Consider the following 24,702-nt stretch of genomic DNA (forward strand, 5'->3'; position numbering starts at 1 on the left):
GAAGAAAACCCATAAACCTACAAAAGGAAGAACGAAGACTAATAAGCGCTTACAAGTAAACAGAAGAGTCACACTGAAAAATTCCCAAAAGTCTCCGATACCCGTTATCCCCTCCGAAATCCCTATCGTCAATTCCCTTAAATCTAAACTGCACTCGGCGAGCGATCAGCCGAGCGCACAGGTGCTCGTCCGTAAGCAAAACCATAAGACAAGGAAGAGGAGAAGAACTAAACGAAAAAGAGAGAAGGATCTGCCTGTTGGATGAATGAAGGAGAAGGTGGCAAGGTTTTCCTCCGAATGGAGCAAGATCGTACGAACAGCTTGCTCTCACCCGGAATGATCAGGGCGTATGTGTTCCCGGGTAATCGGGATAACGACAGGAACAGAGTGACCGGTCAGCCGTTTCGACTGACAGAGAGGGAACTATGGATAACAGGCTAAGAGAGAGAAAACCAAGGGAAAACGAACGTAACAGGATGGAATGGAGAGGGGTTGGATATGGCGAACGATGAAAGGAGAGGCTTGGAACGTTGTCAGTGAGGGAAATAGCGATGGAGACACGTGAAGTGAGCTATCTAGAGTAGAGAAAGAGAGATAGAAGAGGAGAAAGGGAGATGGGAGAGGGAGACAGAGTCAGTAGTCAGCCAGGATGGAATTAGGTGGAAACCCGCGGGACTGCTGCCTCTCCCTGTGGAATTCCCGGCCTCTGTAATCACCAGTTCTCCTATCCTATCCAATTCTGGTCGCACTGCTTCCACCTTCTCTCTCGGCCTCCCTATTTCCTCCATATTTCTATCTCAGTTACTCCCTTTGGCGCATCGTCCTTTCCACATTTTATTTTCCTCGTCTTCCTATCTCCGTCTGGCTCTCGTTTTATCTGTTTCACTCTATTTCTGGGCTTTACTCATGCTCGTTTTCCTTGCCCTCTACGTGGCTTGATTTTCTTTGAACGAGTTAGCCTGGTGTGTAGAAAGTTTCCAAGGTGTTCGGTTTCTTCGATGTCGTGGCATTCTTAGACCATGGCTAGGTGATATCGCGCGGCATTGTTCGGTGATTAGCGCTGAGAGACGTAGAATTTTGGAGATGCAGTTCATTTCCATGCGAAGGTTTCGTATTCAGTGGATTTAGGTTTGTTTTCTAGATTCGTGAAAAAGTGGAATATGCAATGAATTCGTTTTAGATTGTTCTTTAGTTAGCGGAACGATTGAAATCTTTCTTTGTGTGCTATAATGTAATCGAAAGGACCGCAAATAGTATAATTTTGCCTTAATACTATAACCTTTGTTCTTTTGCGAAATATTGGTATATTCGGTTCTCTATAATTCAAGCACGAGTGCTAAACAATTATTTTCCAGAAGTATATTTTTCGATGTTGTTTGTCTGGAATAGTATTTTGGAATATATCGTGAATATATGTAGTTGAAAATTATGAAACGATTGTGTTTGGTGCAGCTTACGATAATTAATTAAGCCATGATCGCGGGCAAAGTAGTTTATCGTAGTCTGTTTCCACTTTCTCGTGTTGGTAAGTAGAAACAGGCGGACCGAGACAGCTACTTGGAGAACAGTACCGCTATTCAAAGTTGTCTTGTACATTTAAATATCATTAACTATAGTTTGTAAGTTACAAGTTGTCAATTTTCTAACAAATGCACGCAACACTCGCACAGATGCATCTTTACGAGTAAATTTTACGAATTTCACAAATTTCATATTTTGTCCGATTATTTTGTTTAACGATAGTTTTTTGAATAAATGCGAGGAAGTAAAGGAATAAGGGGAAGGCTTTAGAATAATGCGAGTGTATTGTATAAATTTCAGATGAATTTTAGATAAACTGAAACATCGATTCGTAGTAAAAATACCATTCAGTAGTATAGGTCAAGGTACAGCTGAAATAAGTAGTGCAAGCCAACGGTATAGTCTCGTGGTACTTATAATTTCTTTATAATCATACTAGTCGAATTTTCTACACTCTTTTACACTTTCTTACACCGTATCTCTGGCGTACAAACACACGCATTACCATCGTTTTTCTTTCAAGTATTCTTGTATTATACGCGTCTCGTATTCCCTCAACTACTTTTCCAACTTGTTCAACTTTCCACGCGAAACACTCTCGTGAAACTTTGTTCAGCATCGGTGGTACGGCGAAATTATCAAAAGTCATTACCCTTAAAATTAACTGGCAATATATTGCAGGAATGTCGACGATAGGTTTGAAACGTATTCCACAAATCTCTATCTCAAATATACGAGAAATGAAAATTTTCCGATGGCGCGAAATTTATTCTCAAATCTCTGTACTAACAAGATATCGAAAAAAATTTCCCTATCAAATAAAACCTCTGTTGCAGAAGTCCCTATCTCAAATATACCGAAAATAAAAATTTTCCCTTCGAACATGAAACGTATTCGATAAATCTCAATCTCAAAAATATATCAGATACAAAAATTTCCCTATCGAACATAAAACCTGTCCGAAAAATCTGAACCTCAGAAGTATCTATTTCAAAAATCTCAATCCCAAAAATATATCAAATACAAATATTTCCTTATCGAATGAAACCTTTGTTTCACAAATATCTGACTCGAATATATTGAAAATAAAAATTTCCTCGCTGAGCATAAAACCATCAATAAACCATATAAAAATTTCCTTATCGAATGAAAGCTCTATTTCAAAAATCTCAATTTCAAATACACAGACAATAAAAATTTCCCTATCAAATCTAACACTCATCCCGGCCATCTCAGTCTCAAAAAATATATCGAGAATGAAAATTTTCTTATCGAATAAGATCTATATAAAAATCCCTGTACAAAAGAAGTCTCAATGTAAGAAGTCTCTATTTAACTTAGGTACATATACATATCTTAGTCTATATCCCTAAAAATGGTAAAAAATTGAAATTTTTGATTAAGTAATATCGAGGAGAGCTGTGAGTATGAGAGGAAAGGAAGGGGAAGGGAGGCGGGGGGGGGGGGCGCGGATAGAAATCGCCGGTTTCTGGCAAAAGCAATTCGATGTCGTCCTATCGGATTAGCCAGGGGTACCACCACCACTGCGATCGTGGTGGAACATTACGAACACGCGGTTAGCCACGAAATAGCAAGCCTGGCCGATAGCATTGCGAGCATCGGTGATATAGGGTGTTGCTAATTAATGCACGATAATGAACCTGGGCGCAACCGAAGCTGTATTAATGGATTCCAATGCCCGTCATAACATGGACGATCCGTAGGTGCATTGGAACCATACGTAATTGCGTTAATGGAGGCCCATCTGTTTACGCTGTCGGCTTTTGGGCTACTTATGCTCGTCACTTGTCCAGTAAATAATCATCTAACGGTGAATAGTTGACCCATCTGTGCTTGTCGTCCCTTCGAAATTCACGAAATTTCGTACGATTTAATCAACAGTTGATTTTATCAAAATCAACTGTTTCGTGAAAATTTTCAATCATATCTTGGCTGTAACCGAGTCGTCGACTATCCTTGCGTCGTCGATCATCTTGATGTTAAAGTCATCGAGGATCACAGTTAACTCAATGTTTCATTCATTTGTAATTTCTTCTTGGTCGATCTAGATCATCAAATTTTATTGAATTCACATTGAGATTATGAAAACGTACTTTAGCAATTCGCTCGATATTTTGTTTTCCTTACTATTCTTCTTTTCTATGTAAATTCTATAAGTTCGTGAAATGCGAAGAAATCGAGCCGTCATTACGATGAAGTATTACGATTTAGAAAACTCGAACTACCATGAGAAAATATTCTAACCGTTTCTGAACTGTGCTTCAAAATTTTATTCATTAATTTATTGTTATCATCTGTACTGTTTATTTATTTTCAGTCAAATTGCTCCTTATCGTGGTAAATTATATCGTCGCTTATGAGAATGTAAGAAACGATGTATTTTAATAATCGACGAAAAGATTTCTGTTATACAATTCAAGAAACATTCTATGATAGGGTTAATTGTTGCGATATTATTTTTGTTCTGGGAATTTTGCGAAAATTTGAGCTACGAGAAATATAATTCAAACGATATAATTAAAAGTCTTTGGAATAAAAGTTATTCGAGAAAATTTGTTGATACAGAAAAAAGATAAGAAATATGAGATTTATCGAGTATAATTAAATTTTTTAACTGCAGTTTTTCAGCCAGAGCAAAGGGAATTATTAATTTAACTTCGTTAAACGACAAACATCGAAAGAAATATTTAATACGAATTTCATGTAATTTGATACATCGAATGCTCGCAATTGATTATCGCGCGTATTAACGTTGAGTAGAAATTCTTCACGATGCAACCATCGTGAAATTTACAATCACGATTCTCCATTAATATTCGCCATTACATAGGAATATTCGCGAGCCTGTGATCGTATAATCGTAAACATTATGATCGGGAATCAGAACGCAACGACCCGAATCACAGCGCATTATGCTTCAGGGTCGTGATTGTAATTTGCGTCTCGCGCCTAAATGCGTAATAATAATCTCTTAATTAACGCACGCGATATTACAATTATTAACGCATTTCACTTTGGTTTCGTCAATCTTTCGAATTTTGATGAAACATATTCGAAAACGTATTTTTTAAACTTTCCAGTCATCGAATAAGAACGTAATTTCACAAACAAGATTTAAGATATCTCGATAATTTCGCCGATTTCGTTCTCTTCTTAAGGCATATTTAATAGAAAATTTCAAATAAAAATTCTGATAAACAAACTTTTTCTATCTTTCCACACAAAGAGTAAATAATCCTGTTTAACAAACATTTAATAGGAAAATTCGAATAAAAGTTCTAATGGTCAAGTTTTCACTTTAAATGACGATTTTGGATGTAGAGCAACTAAATTATCTTGGCATGTATCGAGTCATCGAAATAAAAGTCATCGTTCCACCCTCGAAGAGTATTGATTCTCATTAATGTAATAATTCAAATAAATCTAAAGGAATAAACCGGTCTTTGAAAATTGAAGATCAGCATTAGGTTTAATTAATTTCCTAGTTTAAACCTTTCATGATTCTCGAAATTTTTCTATCTCCATCTGAATGTCGTTTCAACTAAAAAAATGTCTTTAGATACTGAAAAAATCTTTCGCATAAAATTGGAATGTAGCATGTACGTGCATATCAATAACAATCTTTAATCACGTCTTGACCAGTTTTAAAAGACACGTCTATCTACTACGTGAAAAACGGTACTCTTTATGGCTGGTTTAACTGCTTCAATTGTATATTTATTAATGTCAGTAATTTCTGCAGATTTTTAAACTTTTTCTGTTCAAATGTTAATTTTAGTCGGAATGTATTTACTGTATTTGTACTGTATTAGTATTACTTAGCATTTCTTTTCTATGTACTCTAAAGAATGTACTCCACGTACTCTCTAAATGAATAAATAAGTGAATAAATTTCTCCTTATCTCTGTCATTGTTGCGGCATTCCTTGTCGAGAGAGAAAAGTACGATTCTGTGGAAAATGATCCAAAGAACGTAGCAAGATTAATCTCTTAATTAAATATCTCCCATACTAAAGGTCTGAGAGACCAAGTGTATGTTGCACACTCGAGTCCACTATCGATGGGCAATTAAATAGCATTATAATCATCACATAGATAGTCATTTAATTACCATATCCATCGTACAGAATAATGGTTACGTTTACCATGTCACGAAAACATATACTTTATATACAATAATTCACCGAAAAGCCGATAACTTAATCCTATTTAGAAGTTGCATTATAATCACTATAACCACGGGGCCGGAATTAGGGCTGTCACTGCAAAAACTAATAGCGGATTAAGTTTTAGACCAGCCACGATTAAAGGGATTAAAAGGGTAAGCTGGAAATTTACATTCTACCATTGCGTCCAGCCTCTCTATTCCATTAAATATCTCTTAAGGGTAGTTATTCTATTCCGTGGTGTCAAAAAAAAAAAAAAAAAAAAAAAAGAAAAGAAAAAAAGAGAAAAAAGGAAACACTACTGTCAGAGTTTTTATTTGGAATTTTTCATTACGCAACACAGAATTTTCCACGACGTGTCCCTTCAGGCAGCTCATCTTATTCTATAGGATGAAAGATTGTGGGCTGCCAGAATCTGTATTTGGAATTTCCTATTAAATATCTTTTAAGATTAGCAATATATTCCACTCTGTACGATCAATAGATTAACTATATAATTAATTAATTAAAATGAAATAAAGAGAGATTATTAAATAAATGTATCTATCAAGATTTTTCTATGCAATTTTCTATTAAACGAGGGCAGTTACTGTATCTTACAGGGCACAAGAAAATCGAGTATCGCCTCTTTTACTCTTTCGTTACACGCGCACGATAAACTTTCAAATTTAGTTTTTCGGAAACAATGAACAAGTGTTATTCCATATTTTCTTTTCTCTACATTTAGATATACACAAGAAATTGATAGCACAGTATATCCCTAGTTTAATATGTTCTATTATTCGCGAGTCTCTTTTCCAAATACCATTGAAGCAACGAAACTCTGAGACCACAGATCAGAAGCTTTAACTTTAAAAGGAAAATTCTCGACGAAATGGAAGCTGAATGAATAAAAACAGAAATATATCGTAGGAGAAGAAAACCGATGACCAAGTTCGCATAAGGTAGATTCTTCTGTGTTAATTAGACTTTGCTGTGCCAATATTCCTGAACGCGAGTGTACATACGTTGTTAGACGAGGCGATCGAATGATCGCACGGCCGATGCGGGTGACCTTTCCATCGCGAGGACGAAATCAGCGGCAAAGTTAAAGGAGGAACGCAACTTGTGCACGGAACGTGTGCAGAAACGAGCTTAGACCGCGTGTATATGCCGCGTGTGTAATTCCTCGAGCACGCGACGCACAATTCGCCGCAAAAGGGAGGGCCACAAGTCAGTCGTCGGACGTGAACGCCTTGCGTGGCCTTGCCTCAAAGGAATACCGCGTGTCCCGGGCATGTCTTCCACGATGTCACTTCTCCTTCTGCCGACCGATGCTTCCGCATGCCGGTCGCCGCTTTTATAACACTCTTTGCCGCGTCTCTCAAACGCCCGCCCACTTTATACTCTTCTTCCTTCTGATACTTTTATATCTTCCTTTGCGCTAGCTGCAATTGCGTGCACGGGTGGAGAAAGGTGTGCCGGGTTTGTTGGAAACAAGTTGTTGCTAGTTTGCGAACTGTCGCAATATTTTCTCTTGCGTTCTATACATTTCAAGAGGATCATGATCATCGTGCAGTTTTGAAAAATGCTATTTGACGAGTACTGGTTCCAGTTGGACGTTGATTAACTGTTTTACGTACGCTTCGATAAGTTGGCGTTCAATTAAGTGGTAGATGTATTTGTTTCGATTTAAACTGCTCCGAATTTTAGTACATCGTGCCTTTTTTACAAAAATATCACAGTTGTTTTTATTATTGATATTGTAATTAGTAAGGAGGAAATTGTTCCACGATCTGACAGAAGTTTTTGTTTTTAAATAAAAGGCTGAGTTTTATAGTTAAATAGAATATACTCGTAGGTCAATGTTGATCTTGTAATACTTCAAGCGCTTCGGACGGTTTATTGGAATAATTGTAATAACAGTTCATTAGTTATCCGAAGTGATTCTTCTCGGAAGGATTTCATGACATAGGTTTAGCGACAAGGAACCTTAACGTTAAAATCATTGTGCAATATCTCGGGTCGTATCCCGTATAACTTTCCAGAACAATTACAATTCCCAGTCGATCAATGATTCTTAATCTACGATCAGATGAAGAAGAAGAGGGGAAATGTATACAACTTAATTTCCCCATAACAGGAAACCTCGACGTTAATGTTATTCCAGAATATCTCAAGTGTCCTACATCGTTGCTCATAGCAATTATAATTTCATGCCGATCAATTTCCTATGTTTCTGCGTATCGTGTGCATTCTTTGTGTCTCTAACGGAAACGCACAAAAAGTGCAAAAAGTGCGCTTTTTAATCTAGAAGAAAAAGAGAAGAAATACCGTATCAACCTGCAATAACAAGAACACTTAATACCAAGACCACAGTAGCCACGATTGCTCCATATAACTTTCCAAACTAATTATAGTTATAATTCTAAATCGATCAATCCTACATGCTTTAGCATATCGTGTGTTACGCATGTGCGATTATTCTACGGTACCCTTCCAGTTCCATCTAACTTGCCAAACCAATTATAATTATAATTATTCCGAGTCGATCAATAATCGGAAAGGCTATCCGCCACAAGGGCAAAGACAAAACAAAGCAGGCGAAGAGGAAGAACGACAAGAAGGATAAGTGTTTTAGCATGGCTGACTGTAGGCAACGGTGGGGCCAAAGTTATCCCGCAATATCCCGGCTGCTCCAGGTAGCGTGTCGGAGCCAGAGGGTGTTCGTCGGTGGATGCGCTGCTCCCGAGGGAGTCTGAGCCCGCGTCAGAGCTGGCCGGGGTTAGGTTCCCTCGGGAATTAGCTCGACTTCCCTTGTACCAGCCACCCAGCCAGCCATCTACAGCACAGCACGCCAGAGCAAGAGCAGATCAGAGCAGAGCAAAGCAGAGCAGAGCAGAGCAGAGCAGACCAGAGCAGAGCAGACCAGAGCAGAGCAGAGCAGAGCAGAGCAGAGCAGAGCAAAGCAGAGCAGAGCAGAGTAGAGCAGAGCAGAGCAGAGCAGAGCAGAGCGGAGCAGAACAGAGCAGAGCAGAGCAGAGCAGAGCAGAGCAAAGCCTTTCCCAATGGCTGCTCTCTCGGCTGTCTGACTGGCTGTCACGAGTCCAAGACGTACGGCTGGCTGCAACCGGGGAGTAGAGATAGCAGTCGCTCCGGATAACCCGCAGGACGGTCTCTCCTTTATTCACGGCATATCGATTAATGACTGGGAAACCCTGCTGGCTTCGTAACTGTCCCCGCCTGCAGCCACCGGGACCGACGTCTCGACGCGACCCCGCGATCCCCACGAGATATCGTTAGCCAGATTATCGTAACCAGCAGAGGGTAATCGTCAGACCTTACACCTTTTTTCTTACTGTTCTTCATCCAAACTTTACTCTACCAGATGTATTTTATAATACATTTTGGGTTGTGCCGTGGATTCGGCCTTCTCTTGGATTTTATTTGCTATTTTGATCGATAGGAAAAGGAGGAAGATGGGTTGGAAAGGGAACGGCGGCTAGGGTTCCCCGGATTTTCACTATGACCCTTATGTTTGAATTAATCTGTACACTGCGCTACTTAAGTTGGATTTCGTTAAGGAGAAGATGAAGCAGGAAGATGTTAGAGACAGTCGTGCAATATTATCCGAGATTTTCACATTTTTTGGTAATTTTATGCTGCGCTATTTTTGCTGTATTATGATATAGTACGCTTGGATTTCTTTTTATTATCAGTAAAGAAAAGGAGAGAAAGTTGAGAATGTTAAAAGAAGAGAATGTTAGAGGATAGTTGCGTAAGGCAATCGAGTTCTTTGGACTTTGCTTGCTACGTATTTTAATATTTTATAAATCTCGAATATTTGATAGTTTTCCCTTCTTGTGGATTTTTATTCTCACACTGTAGATAATAGAGAAAGCATGAGACAGAAGAGGACGTTTGAGAAAAGTTATGAGGATTTGTTTAGTGAAGGGTTCCTTATCGAGGAGCATGTTTTAAACATTATAAAGAGACGAAAGTTTCTAGAGAAGGAAAATTAAGTACAACGCGATGACTATTTATTATAAATAGAAATTTATTCTTTCTTTATTAATTAGAAACTTGAACTACAATTTTGAATTTAGGTGTTCGAATTAGATACTTGAATTTTAAATTAGAAATTTGAACGCAAAAAAATTGAAATCAAGGACTCGCATAGCAAAGACGTATTCCTACTTCATTTGGCCCTGACTGAAATTTCAGATGTTATCTTCTCAGATTTCCGTCTATTCATTCGTCTAGAGGTTTCGAGACATGCAAATTTTGACGCTTGCCTGGTTTTACAACCTCGATCTATTGGGCAATACTATAACATCGTAATACGTAACACAGCAAGGGTGGAACGAAAGGGGTGAGGTATAGTTTGGAGGGTTACAGTCGGAACGTATCGATGGAGAACGAGTGGTTTTGGGAGGTTTAAATTGTTCTGGACGTTGATGGATTTGTCTATAGCGAATATGTTATTTAATTGCTCGAAACCAAAACGTGTAACGCAGTAATCCTTCGTAATTTGCAAAAAAAAAAAAAAAAAAAAAATAAAAAAGAAAAAAGAATTCTGCCCGTTATATTGATATTTTATACGTAGACTGCGATGCATCTGTACGTTTTATGGGAAATTTAAAGGCATGGAAATATAAAGGATGTATTCCATAAAATAGTATTTCATACAAAATATAAAATTTTATATGAAAATAACGCAAAATAATATCGAACGCAAAGTTATTGTTTCAATATTTAATAAACGAAACGGACTTCTATGTGGGTTAAGCTTCTTTAGTTATGTTCCTAAAGAAAAAAAGAAATAAATTTCTATGGATATCCGTACTTTGCTTATTGTGTTGCATAATATAAACAAGAAAAGAGAAAAGAAGAAAATACGAAGATAGTGAAATAGATAATAATAAAGATAGAGAAGAAGATAAGTAGAAAAACTTAAGAATAACCGGATCCTCGTAACTCAAGATTTTACATTCGAAGCACAGGGAAGAAACAACATCCTTGCATATTACATGTATATCGCGTCCTAAAATATCTCTGCTCAAGATTCTTGTTACAGGAGGGTTTAGTCTCAATATGCAGTTATCATCCTCGTGCATATAGATCGGCTTATAATAATACGTTTCTTTGATATTAACTCGAACACAGTTTCCCATACTCTGGCTACATCGTGCTGTATTCAGCGAATACAAAAATTCCTTCAACTTTTAGATATTTCTTATAATTTTTACGTCGGGAGAACTTCCATTTCATTCAGCTATCCTTATTACTATTTTAGATCACTTTTTCTCTTACATAAAATTAAAATTGTTTATCGTATCAAAAAATAAAAACGTGATTTCCGCATATTCATCAAAAGCACTAGCGTGTTTCCCTTAACCAGTGAAATGTTTCTGACGAGTATACTCGTCGCGAAGAAGTGGCAATATTTTGTGTTACAACCGGCATACTCGTCATCGTTTACTTTTTTCCGACTCATTTTAGCTATACGCTTTTCAAACAAGTTAATCGTGAAATTCAATTACTCGAGTTTTCCTCGCTATCTTCACGTCTAAATAACTACGTATATTACGTCTACATCTTTCCACACGCTGTATGTCAAAATATCTACAAAATATTATCTACAAACTTTGAGAACAACCACGATAAATCTTTGCGTCGCTGTGCACGTAATTTCTTCTTCTTACGTGCCTTCTTACGTGCCCATTATGTTCCTAAAACGAAACACACATACCGGCATGCGCACGTGGATGATAGTGCAATCTTCTTTACCTTTACGATTATTGTCTAGGTAACAATGATTCGACTGTTTTACCTTGCAGCCCAATTGTTTACCATATTTACGACAAATCGAATTTGTAACAGAGATGCATACTAAAGGGAAGAGAAAGGTGTTTTGATATTCCATGGGTGTGCCAAGGACGAAGATGGTAACCATATAGGCAGAGGGAAATTGCAGCTTCCGGTTAAGCCGTGGGTTAGGCAAGCTTAATTCGTTGGGCTGTTCGGAGGATAGATATTGGGTTCGTGGGTGGGTTTGGGTTTGGTAATTGGGAATTTGTGGCAATTGGTTGATGAGATATACATACACTGCCGGACGTAAGTGTTAGAACGATATTTAGTACAAATTGGATACTTTTCATTCTTTTTATCTTCTCTGTATTCTCATTGTAAATCTGTTATTTATATTCCTATTATACGGGCTTTATAATGTGTAATTTGTTGGAGTCCTTCAGATTACGGTTACACGGTATTATAATTATTTCATTTTACTAGCAGCTGCTGTTGTCAATCTCCTTTGTCAACGAGTCAGTTTCCTTTCTCTCTATCTCACTCATGTTCTTCATCTTAAAGAAACGAACGAGCTTCCCAGATGCTGAACTAATCAACTCCACTTTTTGCGCTTCTCAACTTCATTCGTTTATAACTAATGAACGGTTTGTCTTTCAAAATAAATAGAACCGAATTACTTGCATAAGGCTACTTATTATTAAGAAATTATTAACAAATAATTCTAAATCCCAGAGTAAATTTTCACGAATAATATTTGTACATCATCGCTTCTCTACTTTTATAATAATAGATTAATATTAATTATAAATTAGTTTAATATTAATTAATTAGTTTAATATTAATTAATAAATTAGTACGATAAAATTACTTATCGCGAACAAATGACACAAATAATCCTAAAAGATGAATTTTAATCAACAACATCCTTACTCTCAGTACTCCTCTGCTCTCCTGTTCTTCTATCCAATAAAATTTCGACTATTAAATTTCCACACATCTAGTTTCGTTCATTCCCCTTCCTCGTATACGTATCTCCTTTTCAAATTTGATTTGTCGTAAATATAGTAAACAATTGCGAGGTAAAACAGCTTGGTCCGGGCAATAATCGTAAAGGTAAAGGGAATTGGCTTTGAACCACGTGTGCGTTACGGATATGAGCACGTAAGAAGATAGGTAAGAAGGCACGTAGCATCGGTATCCGGTTTGGGAGGCAGACCGTTTCCAGAGGACAAAGACGTTCTCCGATCTAAGCTCTGGAAAATACAGCTCGCGCAATCTCAACCCCTCTTTACCTCCGAGATTGTTGGCCCTGTCTAACGTTAAACGGATGTATTATTATGACCCACGTAGATGTCTCGTACGAGGGTAACTGCATATTGCGGCTTAACCTCCGAGTACGTTGCTGTTTTCGATAACGCGGATGTGCGGATACATTCGTGACCGAAGTCAGCATGAAACTTGCAGCTAACTGGTTTATCAGCGCTGTATTTTACTTGCTTCGTCGATCTTTCCAGTTTTATTAGATTGGTGCGCATGAAAGGAGCGGTTTTACGAGCGTTTCGAATTTTCTTATTTGATTTTCGTAGCTAGTTATGACGATTGCAGTCTACCGGGTTGCATACGAAAGGGGTAGTTCCATGAATATTTCGAATTTTTTTACCTGAAATTTATTTTACTCGGTCTTCCAATTTTTTGGATTCTGTTAGCCTCACGCGTATGAAATGGGTGGTTTTACGAGGGTTTAGAATTTTCTTATTTGATTTTCGTAGCTAGTTACGACGATTGCAGTCTACCGGGTTGCATACGAAAGGGGTAGTTTCACGAATATTTCGAATTTTTTCACCTGAAATGTATTTTACTTGATCTTCCAATTTTCTGGATTCTATTAGGTTGCCGAGTATGAAATGGCTGGTTTTACGATAGGTTTTACGATAAAAACAAGTAAGTTTCCATTTAAAAGAATAATACAACTGCGAAGCGTACCTGCATTTTTGCCCTTGCGCCAAAATATTATCACGAATACTTCGAACCGTTCATTTTCTTCCTCTTCGGCTTTTTTCTCGCATTATTTATTGTTTACGAGGAAAACGTTCGCTAGTAATAGCGTGAACGCTTTGTGTACTGTTTCTTCAACCGAAGGGGTTAAACAATTGCAGGAAGAACGAACCGCGAGATTCCTACGAATAACTGATGCAAGCCTCTAAGCGCAGTAACAGAGGATGAGAGGTAGAAGTTTGTAGGAGCAATTAGGGAGACAAGGTTGAGAGAGCCGATGGAAAAGTCGTTGCTAGTAGGAGCCCTCGATGATGGATGAAGCATTAACTCTCGTGGTATCCTAGGTGGCATGAAACGCGAGAGCTGCTCGACAGAAGCAGCTTGACGGCTGACAGGGTGGAGGGTGCAAAGGTTCAATCCAAGGGTGCTCGACATAGTGTGCTGCCTTGGCTTGATGTCTTGTAGAATATTTAAGACCTAGTATCTTCCATCCCTTGCTGCTCTTCGTTGTTTCACGTCTCCAAGCTAATGCTCCATCCATAGAGGAAGATGTTCTCCTTCTCCCGCGGCTCTTTCCAATAAAGTCGATGGACGTACAAGCTTTCTTTCCCCAACGTGCAAGCTTCGTCGAAAGCCTTAAGACTCTCGCTGGAACTCTCTTCATCAAAGTTTCGCGATTATCGCGTGTTAAAAAGAAGGTAGAGCTTCTTCTTACCTCGGCCCTGTTCTTCGTTGTGCTTCAAGAGACTAGGTTTTGATTGATAGTGACTAGAATATGCCACGGTCGGTGTAAATTCGCGGTTACAGCGACGATCAGAGGGACTCTGAGGCTCAAAATGAGATGAAAATCAAGAATAATGAAATCGCGTTGCAGACTTCGTGTTCGTGAAATTTGGTAACTCGTCAAACATACGCGCGTTTGATTAATTCTCGATTAAATAGGAATGGAAAGTTGGCAGCAGGTTATTCTACGCGCGAGAATGAGTGGAAAACGTAGGATACAATTTTTTCGTTCAAAGTCTCTTTTCCAAGAAAATCGAATTTGAACGCGTTTAATGCAGAATATTTTCCTTCTTTTCTTTTACCTCAGTGAACTTTATAATTTGTCCTGTTAGGAGATTCGACAAATATATTTAGCGGTTAATTGTAAATATTACGCGTACGTGTTTTCTCGTTACAGATCATCTGTACATATAACAATCTTAAGTGTAGTAGATTTGCGATCAAAAGTGTTGTTTTATTATCGTAGTTCGTTAGGATGCCTTCCGTGCAGTTTTTTAGATAGGTTGTTTGTGTAGAGTTTTTCGGCTAGGTTGTTACGACAATTGTCTAATCTATTCTTTTTCCTCTTTTTTAAAATTTATTTATTAATTAACGTCGCATAAGCTATGAGGCTATTAACAACAGGAATTACGAATTAACGAGACGATGCGTGTTTGAGGTTTTCCATTGCCATATGGAGTTCCATTCAGTGGATTTACAATTTTGTTTATCCAGTTAGCTGTTGCGATCTTGTTAAAAAGTGTATTCCTAAGATATATCGCGTTAAGTAAGTGATGACGAGTATACTCGTCAAGTACAGAGTATATTTGGCTGTTATAATATAGAATTAAGTTGTAATGAAATGACTGTTCTATCTTTTTTAAATATATTTTAATTTATATTAATTTAAAATATATTTTAAAAATATCGCCATTTCTTCGCGACGAGTATACTCGTCAGAGACATCTAACTGCTTATACATTGTTTGTGGCCTTCGTGCAACTTAATTGACCGAGGGTGCCATTAGTTTTTTGATTCACACTTTCATATGTAGTATTACCTTCTGATGGTAAATAGTTCAACGCTATAGACTAATCTGATTTTGTATTTGCCACACAAGCGTATAATTTCCTCAGCCACTGAACTGATCTTCAGATCTTTACTGGGTTCGTCATGTCACACATTCCGCGTTGCATTTACCATGGTCCTGGACATGATAGATCGTAAAGCTCCTAATTTAGCGATGTGGCTCTCAGCAGTCGTGTTCCACAGATCGATATCGTACGTCTAAATGAGTTTGACGATTGTTCCGTAGACGAGAAGTTGGTTATCTGTACTTAATTTTCCACGTTTGCGCTGATAAGCCAATACATATTCTTCCTTCCGATGTCTAATCTGGTCAATCTTGCCTCGTACGTGTTGTTTCCACGTTAGTCGAGAGTCTAAGTGCATTTCTAAGTAGGTAACTGTTGTTGTTTGAGATATTTGTAGTATTATTGAGAGTTATCGTAGCCTACAACACCACTCCTTAGAGTGGATGTAATGTGTTTGCCTTTATCCGCGTTTACTTTGGTTTTCCATTGGTTTAATCTTTGTCTAAGCTAATGGAGAATTATCATCACAGAGCGTGCACTCGATCTTCTTGAGAACGAGATTTCAAACGAGAAAGTCGTACTCTTCATTTTCGACTTATTTCCGTGCATAAAATAATCTGAGAATTAATCAAATACGCTTATTTCGATTTTCTCGAGAAAGAAACCGTCAACGTAATTTCGTTATTTCTGAATTTCGTCTTGTTCTTCCTGACGTCGCTCGTGCCGCGAATTCAGGTGCACAATGTATTTTAAGACGCAACATAGAATCACCATCGTTCATTCAGTAACGCGGAGGAGGCCAGGCTAAAGGATCGTCGTCGAATTTCAACGTTGCGTAATAGGGTAGATGAGCAAGTTGGCTCGCAACGGCTCGTTGCCTGTATATCATCAAACACGAAACGACGAGCCGTGTTTTCAACATGAAATATACCCACGCACCGTACTGACGTGGGCTGCCGTATAGTAGAGCCATCCGTTTGTCACGTGGGACCACAAAATTAAACTTAAAAAATTACACCCCTGTCCACGTGGCCAACAGGTCGTTTGTTATTTTGCATCCGCCCTCTACCTCTTTCACATTGGTCTCATTCAAACTCTCTCTCCGCGCCCCCAAACCAGCTTTTCACAGGATAAACTTGCCACTCCGACCGATTGCCACTGTTTTCCAAGGTGTCGAATGCGGATTTGTTTTATTCTCGCTTTTCTATTTTTCCTCTCTTTTTGCTTATTTTTCTTTCTTTTTTTTTTGTATGTTCGAGCGGAAAAAGTAGACTGATTTCAGCGTTTAACGAGAACGTTCTCGTTACAACCAGTGCGTCGATCAATGCGTTTGCATTTGGGTATTTGGGATTGCGATCATCGTTTACAGATTCGAAAAGATTAAACGATACCACGCGAGAAAATTGAATTGCTGTTTGAGCAATTTTGTTTGTTTGAAAATCGAACCTGTTGAGAATTATTAGTCAGTTCTAAACATAAATTAGAAGTTGAAAATGCAATGCTGTGCGTGTATGCACGCGAGTATTCGTGGTTGTGATTGTTTGCAAATCATGGTCGACGTGCTGATTAATTGTATGAACTAGGAATTAGATGATATTTTCAGCATTATTTTCGAAAATACATTATGGATTATTCTCGTTAGTGTAAACGAATTCGTAATGTATTGAGAAGAGCCGGATTTATTTTCTGATTAATCGGTTAGCTGTTTTCCACGAATATACTCGTCACGAAGCAATGGCAATATTTTGTGTTACGACGAGTATACTTGTCACGAAGCAATGGCAATATTTTGTGTTACGACGAGTATACTCGTCACGAAGCAATGACAATATTTTGTGTTACGACGAGTATACTCGTCACGAAGCAATGGCAATATTTTGTGTTACGACGAGTATACTCGTCACGAAGCAATGGCAATATTTTGTGTTACGACGAGTATACTCGTCACGAAGCAATGACAATATTTTGTGTTACGACGAGTATACTCGTCACGAAGCAATGATAATATTTTGTGTTACGACGAGTATACTCGTCACGAAGCAATGACAATATTTTGTGTTACGACGAGTATACTCGTCACGTGTAAAAAATAGCTACAACTTGCTGCTACAAATTGCAGTAATAAGATTACAAAATAAAACAGTCGTTTCATTACAACTATGATTGATTCTATGTTATAACAGCCACACATACTCTGTGCTTGACGAGTATACTCGTCGTCGCTTACCTTACGCGACACAATTTAGGAACACGGTTTTCGAACAGGTAACTGGTTAATAGTCTTGAAGACATATTTTTAAGAAGACGAAGAACATCATGAATTAATTTCGCTGTCTATCAGTAGAATTTCGTTCGCTGTTTTACGAGAGAAGAAACTACAATTGTTCGTTCGCGAATAAGGAAAGTTCATTGTTATATTAATTTAATACCGTTGCGAATAATTTTGATTAAAATGATAATCCATTTTAATCAGTTCTATGTGACGAATTTGTTATCAAACATTTTACTCGCACCTCGCAAATTCACCCGGTATTTCACGATGAAACGTAGTTCGTTAAAGTTAAACTTATTCGCGTCGTTACATTCGGCGCACAAATCTTGTTCATCCGCCGCTGGACGGTTTGCAAAAAGCGTATTATTAATCGTTTCTCGCCGTGTTACTTGGAATTCATATTCATACACACAACACATATATATGTACAGGGTGTCCCGCTAGAACTAGAATTATAATTATTTATACTAGAAGTATAATGATTTAAAACGCAAATACGTTTGTATATTTTTCTGTGAAAAAAAATGATGGGAAGCATTGTTTAGTGGATGTACAGAGGTATTGGATGCAGTTTTGCCTTACAAGATATTTTTATATTCGTACGTAGAATCGTTTTAAAAGTACCGTTATAATTCAGATGATTAGAGTTAATTTGCGAACTTTGGTTGTAGTCGCTTAGTCAGGATATTTCTTATAAAATTGCAGTATAACCTAATTTTGTAAAAAAATTAAGTTTTACTTTGAGCTATAAATGGAATTCTTGTGTTCTATTTTTACGATTCAAGGAATATAGATTGTAGAATAATAGAAGGAATAAATTATACAATAAATACAAATTATACAATAGATATTAGATATAAATTGTAGAATATAATTAAACAATTAACGAACTGGACGTTGATTAGAAATTTGTTCCATCCTTTGAATATTATGACGAGTGCTTTGCCTTGAATATTTGATATATATCTTTGCATGCCACGTGTTTTGCATTCTAGGCATTTCTACATTATTTACATGCTTCATAAATGCATAAACATTGGCGACTTATTTACAATTACGAAGCGTGGACTTATCAACTTACTTTAATCTAAAAATAGGTCTAACTGAACCAATTATCACCATTGAATAATTCAATAAAACGCATCAGTTGCTGCGATTAACAAATAAATATTTCAATAAATAAACCAATAAATAGGCAAATATATAATAATAAACCAATTCAATTACATGGGTAAACTCACCGATAAATAAGCCAATTACCGTTAATAAATCAAATAAATAAATCGATTTTCATTGTTAAACACCATCAAATAAAAAAATCCTAAACTCACGTAATATCAACTTTCGCTATCTTTATTTTAGCGCCAAGTTGCTTGAGGCACCCTGTATATGTATCTTATGGTATGCAATGTTCACATGCTCGAAAGGGAGAAGAATTACAATTTCGTAGCTCGTTGCTGCTCTTTTCTTCCCCTCATCTTCTTTTTCTTTTCTTTTTTTTACCCCTTTCCTTTTTTCCTTCGCAAATACAGATTTTATTCTTCGTGGCTGATATGCAAATGAAACGGAATTAATGGTTGCTTGTCTCTCCGCAGGAGACGAAGAGTGGGACGACGGGAACGAGCAAAATGTCCTGGAGGTAACCGAGCAGGATAATGAGACAACGGGAATTAAACGTGAGTGTTACTAAATACTTTCTCGTCGTTAGCCAACGTTTACGTTAAATCTAGACAGTTAACTGGATTTTCGTTATATCCCACTTTTGTTTGTAACTCTTTTTTAAGTAGAAATACTCGTGGATTATTTATTAATTATATATGATTACTATATATATGATTACTATTAATTATAAATTATTATTATTATATCGCTTATGATTAGGCAATTTTTTTTTTACAGAGGATGACGAGGAGGAAGAGGAAGAAGAGGAGCTGCAGAGAGCGTTCAGTCAACATTCGGAGGGTGAGTCGAGAACTTATATCAATAGATTCTGTAGATTTTTCATTTTTCCATTGCTCGCACTTTTCTATAGATCTCAGATTTTGTTCGCCGTTTGTTCGATTTTTGGCCAATTACTTAAATGGCCACTCGACGATAAACCACGGTATACATCATACACGTTTCAAAAAGATTAGACAGAATTCCTATAGATTTCCTATAGATCCATTTTCCTATAGATTTCAAATTTTCTTTGCTATTCGTTAGATTTTTGATAATTGCTTGATCTCCGCTCAATGATCAAATCAGGGCGTAAAGCCCTATATTTTACCAACAAATTAGACGAAGAAGCCAAAACAAGAAGAACTTATACAAGACTAGACCAAAAGATGTATTATTCTGCAAAGCCAGAAAACTCAAGAAATTCATAATTTTAGTATCGTTCTGTGGCGGATTAGCTTTAATTTTGGGTATAGAGCGACGCGTTAACCCAGTGAGAAGGAAGAATCGGTTTCCGCGAGCATCTTCTTCTCTGGAGCATCGAATATACTCGGTACAATGAAGCACTGCCGGCAGACGACTATCGTTATGCAGATGTAACAATGGGCCAGGAATTGAGGGAGGCGCGGTCGGTGCATTCTGCCGCATTCTGGTGCATTACTTTTATCAGTCCTCGCGGGACATTGCCTCGCGACGCAACAATGCGTTCAGACACGTCGTCATTGTTCGTAGTCGCCGTTCAAGAAACGTACCACCCACCTTAGACCCTATGAATATGGGATTCCTTTGTCCCCTCTGGATCCTTTCGCGTGTCGCGTGTGCCTCGTCGACGCACGCCTTTTTCCTTTCCCAACCAGATCGTTTCATTCGCTCGTTTTCATCTCGATCGTTCGAAATTTATCCGCGATGTACGCGTAACAAAAGGAGGATAAATGGCGAGAGAGCGGCGAAATTGGATCGTTTTAACCGGTTACCTGTTTTTGACGAGTATACTCGTCGTCGCGAAGAAACGGCGATATTTTGTGTTGTGGAAAAGGTAGCTACAATTTGCTGTTTAAATTGGAATTTAGTAATTGCAGAAAATTGCGATGTAAAACAGTCATTTCTTTACGAGTTAATTCTATGTTATAACAGCCACGTATACTCGGTGCTTGACGAGTATACTCGTCATCGCTTACATTTTGCTACATACTTTAGGTACGCACTTCTCCAAATTTTGAAAGAGGTCGCAACAGGTAACTGGTTAATAGAATCTTCATTTATTTATGTTTATTTCCACTTATATTTTTATGATCGCAAGAAGAAAAATTGAGCGTACAGATCTGTTCCAGCTAGCGTATTTATACATTTTTAAATTTCCCACAAATGTATAAACAGCCGCAGGCTCATTACAAAATATCGCGTTGAAAAATGGTCCGAAAAATTTGACCAAGGGGATTGTTTAACCCTGTTACATTCGTTGAATCGTTCTAGGCTCGGTCGTGTCTTTTTATTATTAAATTTCTTAAGTTTGTTTGTTTAAATTTCCTAAATAAAGTAATTTGTATATATTGCATAATACTACAATATGTAACAACATTTGAGTATATTATATTATAATTAAATTGCGAATCTTTACGCATTTAGAATGTTCGAAATTTGGTGGTGCGGAAATGTACATAGCGCATATAAAATGTAAAAATATACAAAATACTTAAGATAGGCTATTTATTACAACGAAACAAATTTTTCTACTCAGATTCTATATTTCTTTAGCTGTGTAAAAATACATAAAAATCCGCAATCTAGTAACGAACAATCTATTCATTATATTTAGAAATTAATATAGACAATTACAGCGAGAATAATTAATATGATCATAATTATAGAAATAATCGAAATTACATTATACACAGTAATGTCATTAAAATCATTAAGTGATCCCACAAGGGGCGTTTCTATTTACTTCACGCATATGGTATATAGCATATGGGGTGTAGAAGAAGTGTTAGCTAGGGCAATTCCTTTTAGAATTGTAATAGGGGCTCAGGTGGCGAAAGTGATCCTGCCGTGCTTATTATGTCGATATGTCCTCTCCACGGTATAGCTAGGAAACAATAGTATCTTAAGCGATATAGACCTGGATTGTTTTTTCGATACGTCATTCTGTCTTTTTCTTTTTACTACACAGTTAGTAACACTGTATTGCTACCGTAAGCACTGAAAAAAAAGCTATGCGAAAGCCATTATGCTTGACAATGAATGGGATATTAACCGAAAAATTGTCCATTTGTAACGCCGAAACGTCGAAGCTACGCGATAAATTTCGATTACGCGAATTATATCGAGTCGCACCGCACCGAAATGAACGCGTGAATTTTCTGCAGTAAATTGGGATATTTCAAAGCGCAGTAATTTTTTTTCCTAAACCCGTAACGAGATTCAAAGTCGATAAGTTTCCAAGAAAAATTCCGAAATCCTCCGATCTTCAAAATTGTGTAGTCAATTTTGGCAAACTGATTCAAGTCTGACAAACCTGAGCTAAAAGTTCCTAAATCCTTTGATTACAAGTAAACGTGTGCCAATTGTGGATATTTCAACGCACAGTTTCTTCTTTTTAAACTTTGGACAAGATTCTTCTAATTTCCAAGATTCAGCAATTTTCAAAATTGCGTAGCCAACAACTTTAGCAACTTTGACAAACTGATCGAGGTCGTCTGAAACCTAAGTTAGAAATTCTCCAATCAACAAATTCTCCACATCAATTAGCGAGTACCGTAAAGTTCCAGCAACGCTCACGAATCAACGCGAGTTCCCTTAAAACTGAACTAAGAATTGGAAGATCCTCCGATCTTCGGGATTGATAATCTAAAAATCCGCAGACTGATACTGCGAGAGCTCGGTGCCCGAAAGTTGCAGCGCAACCGCAGCAAACCTGAAGCTCGGTCGTAGCCTAAAAATTCCGAGATCCTGAAATCGATACTCCATTAGCTAACGCTAAGCCAAATAAACCATGATCCTCCAGCCACCCGATTCCTTGTTACACTACTATCTTCCAACAACGAGCAACGACCAGTTTAATAGAAGCAGCTGGAAAACTCGTGTCGCTAACGTTGCGTCATTTTGTTCCTCTGTAATGAGCGGCGATGGCTTCTAGATAGAAAGACAGAGACAAAGACAGAGAGAAAGAGACAGAAACGTAGAAACCGTGTATTAAAGAAACAGAGGTGCCTCGATGTTTTCACTCTCGAGTAGCAACGACAGCCGCGCTATACCGTTCTGTAGGAACGAAAGAGCGAATAAGAGGGAAACTATAGACAGAGAGGAAGAGGGGCAAAGAGTTGGAAAGGGGAGAGAAAGAGAGAGAGAACTACCGAGGCATCTCCCTTGGGAGTCGGTGGCCTCCTCGGGGATACAACCTCGTTCCGAGCTCCTCCAAGCCGGTTTTACCTTGGAGTATAAAGCGGACGCAAGTACACTTGGCGAAAGGTAAGCTGAAATAATAATCGGCTGGTACAGGGAGGAACGGATAAAAGTCGGATCTCGCTTCTCCTCGGGGAGGAAGAGCAAGATCTGTCTCGGCTACGCGGAAAAGGAACGAATCTTTCGTTGCGAGCGGTTGTTGCTTCTCCGTTGCTGCTGTTACTATTGCCAGCGTGGCTTGGTTTGGCTTGCGTAAGAACAGGCAACGAAATTTTATGGGGTCTCGAGGATTGTCAGCGGAATCGTTAGGCGAGATTATACGAGGCTCCTTCATCTTCCTGCATAGACGCGAAGGACGATGGCCTTGTTTAACGGGCTGTGTATAACGAAATTAAATTGTTAGTATACGTTGCGTGCGTGTTTGCTGGGTGAAAGAGTGACGCAGAAATGTGCCTCATGTCCTCCGTTCGTTTTTGAACCTTCGATTTTGAAATCGAATTTGCTAGCGAACTATGACTCGTGATGAGACAAAAGACGAATCAAGATTGTGAAGCAAGTTTTCAAGTTGGGCTGGCAATTAGTTTGCGAGATACGAAAAGACAAAGAAGCTTATGATGAGCGGACTCTTTTGCGATGGTCAAGTCATTGGATAAATTGTTTTCGGAGCTTACGCCGATTGCTGACAACGAGGCTAGATTTGATAGAAGTTAGATTTTCGAAAGTGACAGTCGCAATCGATATTTATCAGTTTGCTTAAATGTGTATACGTTCATTTTATATGCGTTACGATCTTCTTCTTGATCGTTGAGCTTCTTACGTTCGTAAGTTTAGGGCAAACCCTAAGCATCGCACAGTTGCCTTAGATTATGCGAAATATGGGTCTGCAGTCGAACAGCCCTTGCTTGTCAAACGTGAAATCATGAAATCTCAATGACACGAATATCACCACGATCTTTCTACTCAAGCTCAAAGTTAAATCTTCACGAGACAAAATTTCATAGAGCTTTACTGCGCACGAAAGTGGCGCTGGAAATGTTGCAGCCACGTTACGACACTTGTAATTGCCGTTCCTTGGATATGGTTATTATCGTGCATTTCCAGTAAATAAGATAAAATAAAAATAAATATTATTCTGGAAATATTTGGAATGAAATTTTGAGAAACTAAGTTCAAATTCACTTCATAAAGTTCGCACGTCTGGCACGTTATTGAGTGTGGACTTCTTCGATTACCGAGATCTCAGGAACTAACCAGTTAGACGTTTCTGACGAGTATACTCGTCACGAAGAAATGGCAATATTTTGTGTTTATTCAAATTGCAAGAATCTGTATTGTTTGTATTTGTATTTGTATCGTTTGGAAGTCAAAGATAAAAAGAGAGAGAATCACGTGCTCATCGGCGGAGCTTAGGAGCAATGAATGAAACTTGCCCTTTAGTGGAAAATTGGAGGGAAAAAGAACGAGTCATTCTCCAATAGGTTTGTTTAATTTAGAGAAAATTTATTATTTCGTTCAAAGATCAAAGGTAAGAGAGGTATTCTATATTCATAGTAGAATTTGAGAGTAACGAGTGATGGATTAAATTTGTCTTATAGTGAAAAATTCAGAAAAATGTTGAAGTCTCCATGAATTTATCTAATTTAGAAAAATTCTGTTATTTCGACTAAAAGTCATTTACAGTGGAGGTCCTACTGAAGCTTGAACTCGTACTAAACGATAAATAAAAAACGACAAACTGTTAA

General features: G+C 37.8%; 1 protein-coding gene across 1 annotated transcript in view; it reads left to right on the forward strand.

Moving 5' to 3' along the window:
* The window catches only part of LOC100646561 (zinc finger protein 423 homolog), a 133,272-nt gene that overhangs the window by 2,557 nt on the left and 106,013 nt on the right, over positions 1-24,702 (forward strand). Inside the window, exons 2-3 of the mRNA XM_012316315.3 lie at positions 19,216-19,296; positions 19,520-19,582. Of these exons, the coding sequence (XP_012171705.2) occupies positions 19,216-19,296; positions 19,520-19,582 (144 nt within the window). The remainder of the gene's footprint in view (positions 1-19,215; positions 19,297-19,519; positions 19,583-24,702) is intronic.

This window comes from Bombus terrestris, chromosome 14 (assembly GCF_910591885.1).
Source record: "Bombus terrestris chromosome 14, iyBomTerr1.2, whole genome shotgun sequence".
Classification (NCBI taxonomy): Eukaryota; Metazoa; Arthropoda; class Insecta; order Hymenoptera; family Apidae; genus Bombus; species Bombus terrestris.